A 14,857-nucleotide genomic window follows, 5' to 3' on the forward strand; every position below is an offset into this window, starting at 1 on the left:
AGTTGATTTCTCAACCCACAGCAAATTGGCTCGTTTTTCCTAATTGTTAAACTGAAATTGCTGTCACCAGAGTTGCTAATAACCTTCTCTTTGCTCACCAAATGGTCATTTCATCTGATGTGTCTTAAGCATGTTTTTAAGTGCTGACCACATCCTCTTCTTGAAGTTATTCTTTTGGCTCCTGTGACTTTGGTCATGTTGCTCTCTCTTGGATTTCTTCCCATCATTCTGGCTGATCCTTTTCCGTGTCCTTTGCTAACTCTTCTCTCTTAAGCTCCTCTTAAAATTTGACTCTTAGACTTTGGTTCTCAGTCTTCTGTTACTCTTTCCACTCTGAGTGACATCACCTACTGGTTTCACTTCCACTTATACGTAAGCAAAGATGTCCCCCAAATTCCTATCCTCAGCCCAGACCTCTCTCCAGAACTCTAGGCTGGGATGTACAACTGTCTGTAAGAAATGTGATGATAAATATACCACAAACATCTCAAATTGAAACAATGTCCCAAATTAAGGTCATTGCCATTTTCTCCAAAGTTGTTAAGAATCTTCCATTTCCTTTTCCATAAAACTCAAGTTGGACATCTGGAGTCACTCTTAATCCCTTACCATCTCTCTCTCTTCATACAGTTCTATGGAATCCAAGTGCCATAGATTCTAAAGTCATTAAGATCACTCATATTTATTTTCTTCCTTATATCCGATTGCTTTAGTTCAGACCCTCTTTATAGTTGGCCTAAACTATGACAATGATTTGGAGAATCCCTGCCATTGGTCATTTGTGCCTTTTATCTTCCTTCTCAAATACCCTACCTGCAGTGACAATGTTGCTGTTTAGTCACTAAGTTGTGTCTGATTCCTCTGCAACCCCATGGACTATAGCCCATCAGGCTCCTCTGTCCATGGGATTCTCCAGGCAAGAATACTGGAGTGGGTAGCCATTTCCTCCTCCAGGGAATCTTCCCAATCCAGGGACCGAACCCAGGTCTCCTGCATTGAACACAGATTCTTTACCACTGAGCCACTGGAAAAGCCCACAGTGACAATGTGACCTTCCCCAAGTAGTAAATTTTACCTTGACATTAAACCTCTGTTTCACATTTGTCAATGTCTCTCCACTTAAGAAGCCCCTAAACATGAGTTCAGGGATGGCTGGTTGGGACTGTTCAGTACGTTGATTTGATGGAAGACGTGGAAGAGAAAGAGAAATGTGTATTTTTTAAAAGTTACGACTAGAAGATTCTAATGCACAGCCAGGTTTGAAATTCTTAAGAGGAAGAAGCCAAACCAAATTCCATGGATGAAAGGAAATGAAGCACTCTGCAGGATCCACTCATACTGATGGGAACATGACCCCCACCGTACCTTGTATCTTTCAGCACTGTGGAGAGCTTCCGATTAAGAGAATTCAGTCAACACTCAGCAAGCAGACACAGAGTTCCCTGGTGTCAGGGACTATTACCTGGTCCCTGACTTAATTCTCTGTGCAATCTCCCACCATCTCAAAAAATCTTTTTTTCCAGCCATACTAAGCTATTTATAACCCCCTAAATTTGTTACGGCTCCCAGGTGTTGCAGTAGTAAAGAATCTGCCTGCCAATGAACAAGAGACCCAGGTTCCATCCCTAGGTCGGGAAGAGTCCCTTGAGAAGGAAACGGCAATCCACTCCAGTATTCTTGCCTTGAAAATACCATGGACAGAGGAGCTGGTGGGCTACAATCCATGGGGTCACAAAGAGTCGGACACGACTAAGCACCCACGCAGGTTCGTTATGCGATTTTGTCCCTATATATTTCTGGAGATTCTTTCCCTGGTTCTGGAATGTCTTTCTCTTCTTTTTCTACCTGGATAAGTCCTACTCATCCTTTAGACCAATTTCAAGCTTCTTTACTAAATTCTCCTAGACTCAGGAAATCAGAGTTAAACATTGCCAATGTATGCCCATATTCTGCTTGAATATATTCCTATAGTTACATTTAACTACATTTAACTCTTTCCTTACACGTTTCTATTATCCATTAGCCTGTGATATCCTTAAAGAGAGTGTCTTCAACATTTTTAAGACCCTGTATATCCGAAATAATATATTTGTTGAAGAATAAATTCCTCCAAAGAAAATCCTCCTAAAAGATTAAATACTTAAATGTTAGAAAATGGAGCTAAATGGCAAGAATTAGTCTTTGATCTAAATAAGCTCCAATAAGGCAAAACTTGATTAACATCAATCACCAGTTTTTCTGAGTCCAACCCTTTCCTCTTCAAGGTGAACGCTCTGTTTCATGCCCTATTTGCCAAAGGGCATATAGATATTTATCTGGGTGAGAGGCTTGTGAGCCTAATGTTTGGAGTGTTTATTTTTCTAAGCATAGAATCAACAAGCAAAAACAACTATGTTTTGTCTTCGGAGGAACCCACTATCAGCCAGGCACTGTTCCTGGCTTTGGGTATACAAAGGTGAAAGAAATACAACCAAATTGTGCCTCAGCTCTTAAGGTGCAAAGAGCTATTTGATTAATTCTGCTTGAAAGACTATGTCCAGTCTGATTCTTAAAACGTTAGTTTTGGAAGTCAAATGATTTCTTAGGCAATGGTTATGGTTCACAAAAGAACTTGTACAAACAAGACGAACAACAATGCATTTATTCATAGTAATCCTCTATTTATGACAGGACAATCCTGATAGATGTCCCAGTGATCACCACAAAAAGCAGTGATGAAGTCATTAGTGGAGCTAGCCCTATGCAGTCATTTATTGATAGGTTTGATCAAGATAGGTTGTATGCCTTATTTACATTTAGCAATTGGTAGAAGTATTGACTGAGCCCAGGTTCCCCATGTGAATGTTGAAATCACAATGTACTTCATCAATGGATCAGATCAGATCAGTCACTCAGTCGTGTCCGACTCTTTGCAACCCCATGAATCGCAGCACGCCAGGCCTCCCTGTCCATCACCAACTCCCGGAGTTCACTCAGACTCACGTCCATTGGGTCAGTGATGCCATCCAGCCATCTCATCCTCTGTCATCCCCTTCTCCTCCTGCCCCCAATCCCTCCCAGCATCAGTCTTTTCCAATGAGTCAACTCTTCACATGAGGTGGCCAAAGTACTGGAGTTTCAGCTTTAGCATCAGTCCTTCCAAAGAAATCCCAGGGCTGACCTCCTTCAGAATGGACTGGTTGGATCTCCTTGCAGTCCAAGGGACTCTCAAGAGTCTTTTCCAACACCACAGTTCAAAAGCATCAATTCTTCGGTGCTCAGCCTTCTTCACAGTCCAACTCTCACATCCATACATGACCACAGGAAAAACCATAGCCTTGACTAGATGAACCTTTGTTGGCAAAATAATGTCTCTGCTTTTGAATATGCTATCTAGGTTGGTCATAACTTTCCTTCCAAGGAGTAAGCGTCTTTTAATTTCATGGCTCCAGTTACCATCTGTAGTGATTTTGGAGCCCAGAAAAATAAAGTCTGACACTGTTTCCACTGTTTCCCCATCTATTTCCCATGAAGTGATGGGACCGGATGCCATGATCTTCACCTTCTGAATGTTGAGCTTTAAGTCAACTTTTTCACTCTCCACTTTCACTTCCATCAAGAGGCTTTTGAGTTCCTCTTCACTTTCTGCCATAAGGGTGGTGTCATCTGCATATCTGAGGTTATTGATATTTCTCCCGGCAATCTTGATTCCAGCTTGTGTTTCTTCCAGTCCAGCGTTTCTCATGATGTACTCTGCATATAAGTTAAATAAGCAGGGTGACAATATACAGCCTTGACGAACTCCTTTTCCTATTTGGAACCAGCCTGTTGTTCCATGTCCAGTTCTTTTGTTGCTTCCTGACCTGCATACAAATTTCTCAAGAGGCAGATCAGGTGTTCTGGTATTCCCATCTCTTTCAGAATTTTCCACAGTTTATTGTGATCCACACAGTCAAAGGCTTTGGCGTAGTCAATAAAGCAGAAATAGATGGTTTTCTGGAACTCTCTTGCTTTTTCCATGATCCAGCAAATGTTGGCAATTTGATCTCTGGTTCCTCTGCCTTTTCTAAAACCAGCTTGAACATCAGGAAGTTGATGGCAAGAGTGAATGTCGACATTCTAGGTATCAGCGAACTCAAATGGACTGGAATGGGTAAATTTAACTCAGATGACCATTATATCTACTACTGCAGGCAGGAATCCCTCAGAAGAAATGGAGTGGCCATCATGGTCAACAAAAGAGTCCGAAATGCAGTACTTGGATGCAATCTCAAAAATGACAGAATGATCTCTGTTCGTTTCCAAGGCAAACCATTCAATATTACAGTAATCCAAGTCTATGCCCCAACCAGTAACGCTGAAGAAGCTGAAGCTGAACAGTTCTATGAAGACCTACAAGACCTTTTAGAACTAACACCCAAAAAAGATGTCCTTTTCATTATAGGGGACTGGAATGCAAAAGTAGGAAGTCAAGAAACACCTGCAATAACAGGCAAATTTGGCCTTGGAATACGGAATGAAGCAGGGCAAAGACTAATAGAGTTTTGCCAAGAGAACGCACTGGTCATAACAAACACCCTCATCCAAAAACACAAGAGAAGACTCTATACATGGACATCACCAGATGGTCAACACTGAAATCAATGGATCAGGTGGGATTAAAAGAAGGCAGGATTGTACACAATCATATTTTCATGGAAAAAATCCCATACAAAAGCCATCTGAAGCCCTAGAGAAATGAATAAATGATTCAAAATCACGTATTGGCAGTCAACTTCACTTCAGACTCCAAACACAGTTCTCTTCTCACCACACCCAATATGAATTACCGTAACTGGCCAGATTTATAACACAAGTGTTCACAGCCACTGGATTCACTTAACTGACTGCCCTTTCTGTCTCAGCAATGCTGTGGCCCAGCACGTGGCAGACCAATACAGAGAAGGGTGCATCCCACCACCACTCTGTCAGAAGCTTCTTACTTGAACATACAAGCAACTCAGGAAGAAGAGTTATTTTTTAGAGAGCATCAGGAGGAGAAAAGCTAGGGTTTAAAATCTCAGGCAGCTTCAAGTGAAATTTCTCATTGTGATTTTTGTCTTCACATGGTAGAGCTTCTGACCTGAAAGGTGGAGCAAATGTCAAGAATTCTGCTGAGCACGAGGAGGCACCTGTTATCAACAGTGGGAACAGCAAGGCTCTTGGGGCCCGTAGATCTTGGGTGAAACCACATTCGGTTGCTTTCTACTCTTCCACATTGACACTGGGTTCCTTAGATAAACCATTATGCTAATAGCTGCCTTGGCGAGTAATTGTAGATGAAATAATGCATGAAAAGGAGTCTGATCTGGGACGTTCTTAGTGAGGCTTCCTTTGTCTTTCGTCAGTCCCCAGGACTATTCCTCAGGCTCCGATCGGTTTTCCAGTCTCTTTTCTTCCAAAAATTCAGATAAGGGTGAGGCAAGTGAGGCCCTCTGCTTGGGCACAAAATTTAATGGGGTGCCCAAAATATGGTAATCAAGGTAAGTAATATTTTAATACAACATTCTAAAATTCAAAGCTACAAAAAATGAAGACAATATCAACATTTTAAATTAAAGTAGGATCCAGGGACTTCCTTGGAGGTCTGGTCTTTCACTGCTGGGGTATCAGGTTCAACACAAAGTAAATAAACTAGGTACAACAGAAAAATAAGCTAGGGACTTGCCTAGTGGTCCAGTGGTTAAGACTATGCTTTCACTGCTGAGGGAACGGACTCCATCCTTGGTAGGGGAACTGGGATCCCACAGGCTTCATGGCATGGCCAAAAACTTAAAAAAAAAAAAAGAAAGTAGGATCTAACCCTCCACTTGTATAATGTGGCCTCCATTGCCTCAACCTCATACATATCTTGCCGAATCCTGTATTTATTTAAAAGTCTGATACTTTCTTCATCAGAGGTTTTCTGCATTAAAAAAAAAAAAATACTGCCTTAAAATATCATTTATCTTGATGAGTGTTTTGGTGAGCCTTAAATTTCACACCCAAGCCCAGGAGCTCACTCATCCCCTGGCTAGTCTTCCAGGTTCTGGAAGTCTACTGATGGGGGAGGAGGGAACACAGGTGACCTGGGTAGCTCATGTCTTTATCACACCTGTGTGTCCCTTTTCAGTCTTCTCATGATGAGAAAAGTTGGGGGAAAAGTTTTTGTTTCTTAAAAACAGATCTACTTCCTTGTATCAGATGAAAATTTCATATTCATGTTTCCTTCTTTACTATGGCTACAAGAGAGTTTAGAATTAACTTACTGCTTAATTGCTGTACCTATTATTAATCTAGGTTTTGAATAAATGTACTTTCCTCATCTCACACAATTTTTGACATTAACATATTTAAAACATTTTATTGTGAAGAAACTCAAATTCCTTTTGAAAATGGGTGGAAGTGTATATAACGAAGTGTATCTAACGAAGTGTATCTAAATGGAACTCTACTGCCCTCTTTCTTTCAAGAATAAAATCCCAAGCAAGAAATTAGGAGCAAGTAAATTTTTTTCTAACAATAAATGTGGAAAATACTATAACTTTAATTAACATATTGCAAACATCAATCCCCAAAACCATTGTATAAAACTGCTGCTGCTGCTGCTAAGTCGCTTCAGTCGTGTCCGACTCGGCGACCCCACAGACAGCAGCCCACCAGGCTCCCCCGTCCCTGGGATTCTCCAGGCAAGAACACTGGAGTGGGTTGCCATTTCCTTCTCCAATGCATGAAAGTGAAAAGTGAAAGTGAAGACGCTCAGTCGTATCCGACTCTCAATGACCCCATGGACTGCAGCCCACCAGGTTCCCCCGTCCACGGGATTTTCCAGGCAAGAGTACTGGAGTGGGGTGCCACTCACTGCCTTCTCCATTTAAGTATTTTTAATAAAATTCCAAGATGGGAATTCCCTGGTGGTCCAGTGGTTAAGACTCAGTGCTTTCAATGCAGCGGCCTAGGTTCAACCCCTGGTGGGGAAACTACGATCCTATGCCCTCCCCCTCAAAAGAAAAATCCAAGACATTGAAAAACCTAATTATTAAAATTATCAAAACTTAATAGCAAATACTGTATAAATTGGTGAAGTACCATTTCCATTAAAATCAGAAATAAGGGTATTCCATACCATAACCATCATTCAACATTGTTTTGAACAGTGTACCTAATGCAATTAAAGTTTAAAAATCAAACAAGCAATAAAAATACTGAAAGATGTATACTCACCCTTACTTTCAGAATGGTATACCTAGAATATCTGAATATCTCCACTAACTAATTAAGATGAGTAAAACTTATAAAGGTGAGTAGATATATGCAAAAAGAATTGATACTTTTCCTCTATATCACCAAAAACTAATTGGAAATGGGGGGAAAAATCCTACTATAGTAACTACTATTAATAAACACACAGGATAAATTCAACACAAGAATCAAAATGTGTCTCAAAAGAAAGGTCCGGGATGTGTATTTTTTTAAAAAAAAACACCACTGCAATCTTATGAAAGGACATAAGACACAAAAGCAGAGTGACTTATTTTCTTAGATACAGACCCTTAAAACCATAAAAATATCCATTCGTCCCAAATTAATATAGGTTAATTCAACACTGAATTTCTTAGGTATAATTTAATCTGCAAGAAAATATTCAACTAACAGAGGCTTAAGTAACTATTTAATTATCTCACATTGTAAGTCTGGAGAAAGGAACTAGAAGACCAGTTCGGTAGTTTCCCAATTGTAAAAATCCACACTCCTTCCAGCCTTCTGCCTTCCTTAAGAGTACTGGTCTGTTGCTTTATGGTTCCAAAAGGGCTGCTGTCACTCCAGGCATCACATTTAAGTTCAAGAGAAGATGGTGCTAAAGATACATTTTTCTAAGTCCAAGAAACCAGATGATCTTCCAGAAGTCCCAGGGCCGCATTGGCCAGACCATACCACATCACCTGTAGATGCCGCAAAGCTGAGGAAGCAAGCACCTAGCTCTTCTGTTTATTTAGCCAATCAAGCATTAACATGCACCACAAATTCTAATCAGTGTCTTACTGTTCCACTCAAACTGTTCTGTTCCCCCCAAGCAGAATGTAAATTCCAGGAAATTTACCCTGCCTATCACTGGATTCCTGGTAACTGGCACGTACGTATCTGATGGTTTGATAAACAGCTTTAATGCAAACTGAACAGTCTGTTGTTTAAAAAAATAGCATTTCTATGTGATAGGTACCTTAGTCTATCACAACTATACGTTTAGTTTTCAATACTGTGACTAAACACAAGAGTCATAAATAGGGAGGGTCCTCTTCCCAGTGTAAGGGTTCAAGGTGGCATGACTGCCCATCTCTGGCTTAAATACTGCAGGAGACTCTCTCCAGGCTTGGTAAGTACTTCCTGTGTGTTGGGGACTGAATATAATGCTCTCCAAGCATGATCTTATTTGTATTCACGAGAATCCTATGAGGAAAATACTATTATTTCCATTTCACAAATCAGAAAAATGAAGCAGAGAGCCTCAAAATGATACAGTAAGTGGCAGGGCCTGGATCAGAACTCAGGTCAAACTAACTCCAGGTTTCAAGTTCTGTACCAATAAGCTTTACCACTTGCAGTATTAACACAGTCCATTGCACTGCCTCAGTTGGAAAAGAATCTGCCTGCAATGCAGGAAACCCGTTTGATTCCTGGGTCGGGAAGATCTACTGGAAAGGGGATAGGCCACCCAGTCCAGTATTCTTGGGCTAACCTTGTGGCTCAGCTGGTACAGAATCTGCCTGCAATATGGGTAGACCTGGGTTTGATCCCTGGGTTGGGAAGATCCCCTGGAGAAGGGAGACTACCGACTCCAGTATTCTGGCCTGGAGAATTCCATGGACTGTATATAGTCTATGCGGTCGCAAAGAGTCTGACACAATAAAGGGACTTTCACTTCACTTTCTTTCACTGGGCTGGGCCAATTGGCTACTGTGCTATTTCTGTTCATTGTCTTAGTTCTAGAGGAAAGCTCACGGAGTCCTTTACTACTACAGGATCACCTTACAAGGTCTCAGAATTATTTCCTAACTGTGTTATCTTGGTCACCTGCTTTGGGACTGAAGTCTATTTGTGAGGTTTTCCCTTAAAATGTGGCATTCCAAAGGAAACTTCAAGACCTCAGATCTGTTTACCAGGATCACAGACTATCCTGTCTTATAAACTTGCCATTATATTTACACCTACTGTTATCTGAGATTGCAACAAATTGTTTCCTAACAAGGCTTGTAATACTTTTGGCCAACAAACCTTTCAAATCTTTTTTAGACAATTTGTTGCCAAATACGGCTTTCCTCCATGAGTCTTTAAATGTATATAACTTGCATTTAGCCATGGTAATTTACAGTTAATTTTTTTGATACAGTTGTTTTGACCTATTTGGGCATAATGCTCTTTACAAATTTATTTAAACACACATACACACACACAGAAAACACAAAGAAAAAAACTGGATAAAATTTTTAAATTAGTGATCAAAACCAAATGTATACATAGTTCCTATATCCCTTTAGTTAATTAAAAATTAGTATTTAAATACCGTAAACATCAAATCATTAAAATACTCTTGTACATTTAAAGAAAAATGTTACATAAACTTCGGTGATTGTGGCCATTTGTATGTAAAAGTCCTATGGGGAAAAAATTTAACACATTATAGTATTTTAACACATCGATTTTAACATTGACTCTGGTAAAGAATAAATCTGAGATTTGGACCATGCTACTACCATTCTCTTTCTTGAGAATGAAGTGGCTGAAAACTGAGGAGCAAGTTTAGGATATGACACTGTTGTAACACATTACAAAGGTAATTTAATCTACCTTTTAAAAGATTTAATTCAAAAGATTCCACTTAACAAGATGCTCATTTCAAAACATGCCTGCTTCATGTGTTACATCACGTCTTTTCTTTACAAATATCACAGAAGCAGAACTGAATCATAACAGTATCATTTCATCGCTTACAATGGAAGAAACAAAAGTTCTGAAGAGTGCTATTTTCCATTGTTAAAATTCCATTCAGTTCTTACATACAAAGAGAGTATCTGTATTAAATGTCATTAAATGTTCAGAGGATTGATTTACTTAATAAACTCAGGAATTCTATGGGTAAGTGCATAGTGGATAAATCCCTGGGCCTCTCTATAAAATAATCCATCTTTCTTATCGGTAAGAGTCAGCAACCACATGGCAAAATTGTTAAACACAACAACAAAGCTAGTAGGAAGAAAAAGAATAACTTTCTGGTAACAGATACATTTTCTATTGTACTAAGTATGCCTTCAGGTTACAATTTTAAATGTTTAAAATGAGTTATTCACTTCTGGATATTAGTCTGAATTACTGAAAAGATTTAACCCCTTTTTTCTTAAGCATGGAAACGTTCAATAAAGCAGTAAATATTTCCAACAACCCTTGGAAGATGTCACCTATAAACCAATTTCCTCAAGATGCAAAAAAGCTGAAGGAAAATTAAAAGTATGGTTAACACTACAGCCTCGGATTTTAAAAAATCAGAAATATAAAGAAGGTCACGTATAGGTCAAGTATAAAGATGCCCACTTTGATTTCAAGAAACGCTTATCATAAGCAGGACTCTGCTGCCCTCTTGTGTATCAAGAATGTAACACAAGTGTCAAATGGCCCCTTCCAGAAAAGCTGAAAAGCAAGCATGCTGTGTTTTACAAACTAGGTAGTTCGAAGAGCTGGGGCAGATGATACTCACCTAAGTGTCTTCATTTGTGCGTTGTTTCGAACATTTCTGTTGAATAAATAAACTTGATTTATTCTGACTCTCTACAAAAGACTTTGATTTGGATTTACTCTCCTGAGTCTGAGGAGCAAAAACCTGAGTTTCCTGTTTTAATGTTGGCTATCCAATCGATCCTATTTTAAAATCCAGTAATGTTTAAAATCAACAAAGGCAAAATGGAAGTTGAGCCTTGATTGCTTTTGACCTAGCAGCCTCATTGCTTGAAGCTGTTCTTTACTATGGCCTGAGCTTTACAAAGTATATAGGTCTCCTTAGCTTCTCATCAGACTGCATGTATGCTTTGCTGGACAAACATTTCAATCTAAAGGCTCAATGCTTTAGTGGAGGTTAAGAAAGATTACCTGTAGCCTTGGTTTTCTTTTTTTTTTAATTTTTCATTCTTTTTTATTTTTTAAATTATGAAAATATGGTAATACATTTACAGGAGACTTGGAAAATATAGAACAAAGTTACATATAGTTACACTATATATTACAATCATTTTTTAGTAGATAAATTAAGAGTTTTATCTTAATTTCAATATCAAACTCTCAAAAATTAATAAAATGAATAGACAGAAAAGTAGAAGGATACAGTAGACCTGAAAAGCACTATGAACCAACTCAACATAATTAAGATTTATAGAACTTTAACACAATAGCAGGATTACCCTTGGTTTTCTAACTTAGAACACCCTACCCCTCTCTCCCAGAACAGATCTAGATGGTAGAGGCATAAACAGATTCCATTTCTAAAGCAAAAATAGAGGTAGTTACCACTACCATCTGTACCCACCCACCATCTTAAAGCCACAACCTCTCCCAATATTTACCCACTTCAGCCCTCACTTCACGTGTGAATGAAGAGGAGGATATACTCTCAGTATCAACCAGTGATTTCATGATCGCTGAAATTATTCAATGGCATAATTATAGACTGCTTTTATAACAACAAAATCAAACGTTAATTGGAAAACCAGACAATACTGCATTTTCTTTGCAAAATTTTTATTTAACAGAAAATACAACGCATTTCTCAATTAATTTAACCATTAATCCAGAGAAAAAAGGTGAAATACCATGATTACAAGCATGCTAATAAACACGTTTAGCAGGGTCCACGCAAATATTACTTTCGGCAAGTTGTGTAAGAATCTGGCGTAAAACAAAGTTAAACACAACATTTTTGAAATGACAAAAATCTAACCTATATTCCTTCAAAGAGACATTTGCACTTCTTGAGCCGACTTGAAAGCAAAACAAACAAAACCTCAAATTATTTATTTTCCTCCAAGTAGGTTTATTATTTGGCTAACTGCATAAATTTATGGCATTTTGATAAATGCAAAATTAAGGCAAAACTGATAGCTGGTATCAGGTAAACTGCACATTTAGAAGGACGTTTTCTAACAAGACGCCTTCAATGTACTTGGAACTACAGAATTCAAAGGGCACATCTGTACCTATTGCACAAGTGAACCTCACTATTGCACATCTGAACCTCACAGCCTTCCTGAAGGACAAAACACAATGACAGTCCAATTTTACTGACGAGAAAATGAAGGTGACTCGTTCAGGTCACACAGCTTAATCAGTGACACAAGCACACTTATTAATGGCCTTGGAGCACAGGACAGAGTCCCGTTGGTAGATTACTGTAAACACTGAGATAAAGAGGCTTCCCTGGCAGCTCAGACAGTGAAGAATCTGCCTGCAATGCAGGAGACCTGGGTTCAATCCCTGGGTCGGGAAGATCCCCTGGGGAAGGGAATGGCAACTTTCCTGGAGAATCCCATGGACAGAGGAAGCTGGTGGGCTACAGTCTATGGGGTCACAAAGAGTCAGACACGACTGAGTGACTAACACACATGACACATGATTAGGATAAAGAGGGAGGCTGATATGAGCAAAGGCAAAGAATGATGTGAAAGAGACCCAAGAATAAACTAGAACAAACTGAAAAAATGGTCTTAATTGGAAGGGTAATATTCAGAACAAACGGGTTAAAAAAAAGGCGCAGAAAGAAAAAAGCAGGAAATTCTTCATCTTAATAGCTCCAAGTGTTTGGCACACACTGTTATATAAAGAAATCTAAAACGTCTTTGAGGTAGACAAAAGTTAGGAATGGACAGAGTTCATGTAAGAAAAAAAAGAAAAGAAAGAAAATAGGCACCGAGAAGAGGACCTATTTTTCTTGCTACCTTTAAAAACATTCTAGTTATTTTTAAGATCCCTTTTGGTAAAGGGCTTAGACACCAGCCACTGTGTTCCTGTTTAAGGATTGAGATTAAGCATCTTACAGCTAAAGCAGAGGTCCCCAACCTTTTTGGCACCAGGGACCAGTTTCGTGGAAGACAATTTTTCCACAGACCAGGCGGTGGGGAGGATGGTTTCAGGGTGATTCAAGTGTATCACATTCATTTGTGCACTTTATTTCTAACCTAATGCTGCTGCTGACCTGACAGGCGGTGCCAACCTGTCCCCAGCCCAAAGGCTGGGTGGGGGCTCCTGAGCTAAACAACCAAAGCCAAGTTGGGCCTTTAAAAGAAAGCCTGCTGAGGTTCACAGCAAGGGCACAATTTTTCATAACTTCTCTACCCGGAACTCATGGTTTCCCCTTCCTCAGTTTTTCAAGTTGGAGCTGAAACTGATTCCCCTGCAAAGACTCCTCCACTCAGACCCGCTGCTCCTCCTCCCGAAGTCCAGTCGCCTGCGTCACTGTCACCGGTCGTGTGGACTGTAAGCTGCTCCAAGGCGCGCACACAACCCCGCCTCTTCACCTCTGCATCTTCAGGGCCCAGCGCCCTGCGGGTTCTCGTTAATCAAGATCCCATCTCTCAAGCAGTTCATTGTTTATGAAGCAAATAAAGAGAAACTTTGTGCTGCTTATATGAAATTCAATAAATTATGCTGCAAACCCATGTTAATTTCTCTGCTTCCCCTCCAGGGCAAACGAGTCTACAGGGCAATTACTCGGTTATCACCTTAGTCCCTCTTTCCCATCCTAGTCTTCATTAGTTATTTCTTTAAAACACCCTTGTGCATGTTCAAGTGGAACTAAATCACAAGAACGCCCCCCAACCTGGTTCATGATGATATAAAAACATGTGTCTCTCTGACAACGGGGTCAGGCAAAAATAAAGAAACAAATCCTTGTGCCTCAACATCAGTTGAGAGTATCTAACAGCAAATTCGAGAATCTGAGGATCTGAACTTCCAACTAAAAAAACCTCCAGAAAAAAAAAAAACCAACAGTTATGAACTGAATAAAGAGAAATACCTATTCACGGGGATGTATTTTTGCACTTGCTTTGCTCCAATTTCAGCTACGTAGACTGCTCCGGTCTCCCTGCTGACTTCTAAGAGATGCGGGGAGACTTGATCGGCCAGCTGGATTGTGCTGACCACAGAGCAGTCGCCGATGTTTCCTACCGGGGGCGCCGCCAGGATTAAGAGCCGGCTCAGATTCAGCTGGGCCACGACCACGTATTTACCATCAGGAGTAAACCTGAGGAGGAGATGTCACACCATCAACCGTGCAAAACTAACATAAATGTTCATTTTTCCAATACACGTACATATCCCTACGATATTATATCTTGTAAAAGACCCACCTGCTGAAGGGTTCTTTTAAAGGACATTTAAAATTGATCTGACTCTGCCCCTGAGGGAACAAGAGATTGGTGATGATAGACTTAGCCAAAAATGACTAGCTTACTACTTTTTTTTAACTTTTTATTTTGCACTGAAGTATAGCCGATTAACAATGTTGTGGTAGTTTCAGGTGGGCAGAGAAGGGATTCAGCCATTCATATCCAAGTCTCCATTCTCCCCCAAACTCCCCTTCCATCCAGGTTGCCACATAACATTGTGCAGAGTATTAAAAATAACACACAAATAAACTAACGGAGAATTGGTGTCAAGCTGCATCTGAAACTATAGACTCCAGGTTTTACTTTTTATTCTATGTTTAAACATACACTGTACCTCAATGGCAGAGGCTGCAAGAAGGACCAGCCTTTATTATCTCAAACATGTGGGAGTTTAACCACTTGCACTCTGCCTGAGGGTGGGCGGTTCCTAG

General features: G+C 39.9%; 1 protein-coding gene across 2 annotated transcripts in view; it reads right to left on the bottom strand.

Annotated features, from left to right (window-relative positions):
• NHLRC3 (NHL repeat containing 3) overlaps window positions 1–14,857 on the bottom strand; it is a 46,676-nt gene that overhangs the window by 25,528 nt on the left and 6,291 nt on the right. The window contains exon 7 of one of the 2 annotated variants that reach the window (XM_055542309.1): window positions 11,765–14,281. The exons of the other annotated variant lie outside the window; for it this stretch is intronic. Coding sequence (XP_055398284.1) covers window positions 14,029–14,281 — 253 coding nt within the window. The 3' untranslated portion in view covers window positions 11,765–14,028. Of the gene's footprint in view, window positions 1–11,764; window positions 14,282–14,857 lie in introns of those variants that run through there. 2 annotated transcript variants of the gene reach the window in all.

Source organism: Bubalus kerabau, chromosome 12, assembly GCF_029407905.1.
Source record: "Bubalus kerabau isolate K-KA32 ecotype Philippines breed swamp buffalo chromosome 12, PCC_UOA_SB_1v2, whole genome shotgun sequence".
In the NCBI taxonomy this organism is placed as follows: Eukaryota; Metazoa; Chordata; class Mammalia; order Artiodactyla; family Bovidae; genus Bubalus; species Bubalus kerabau.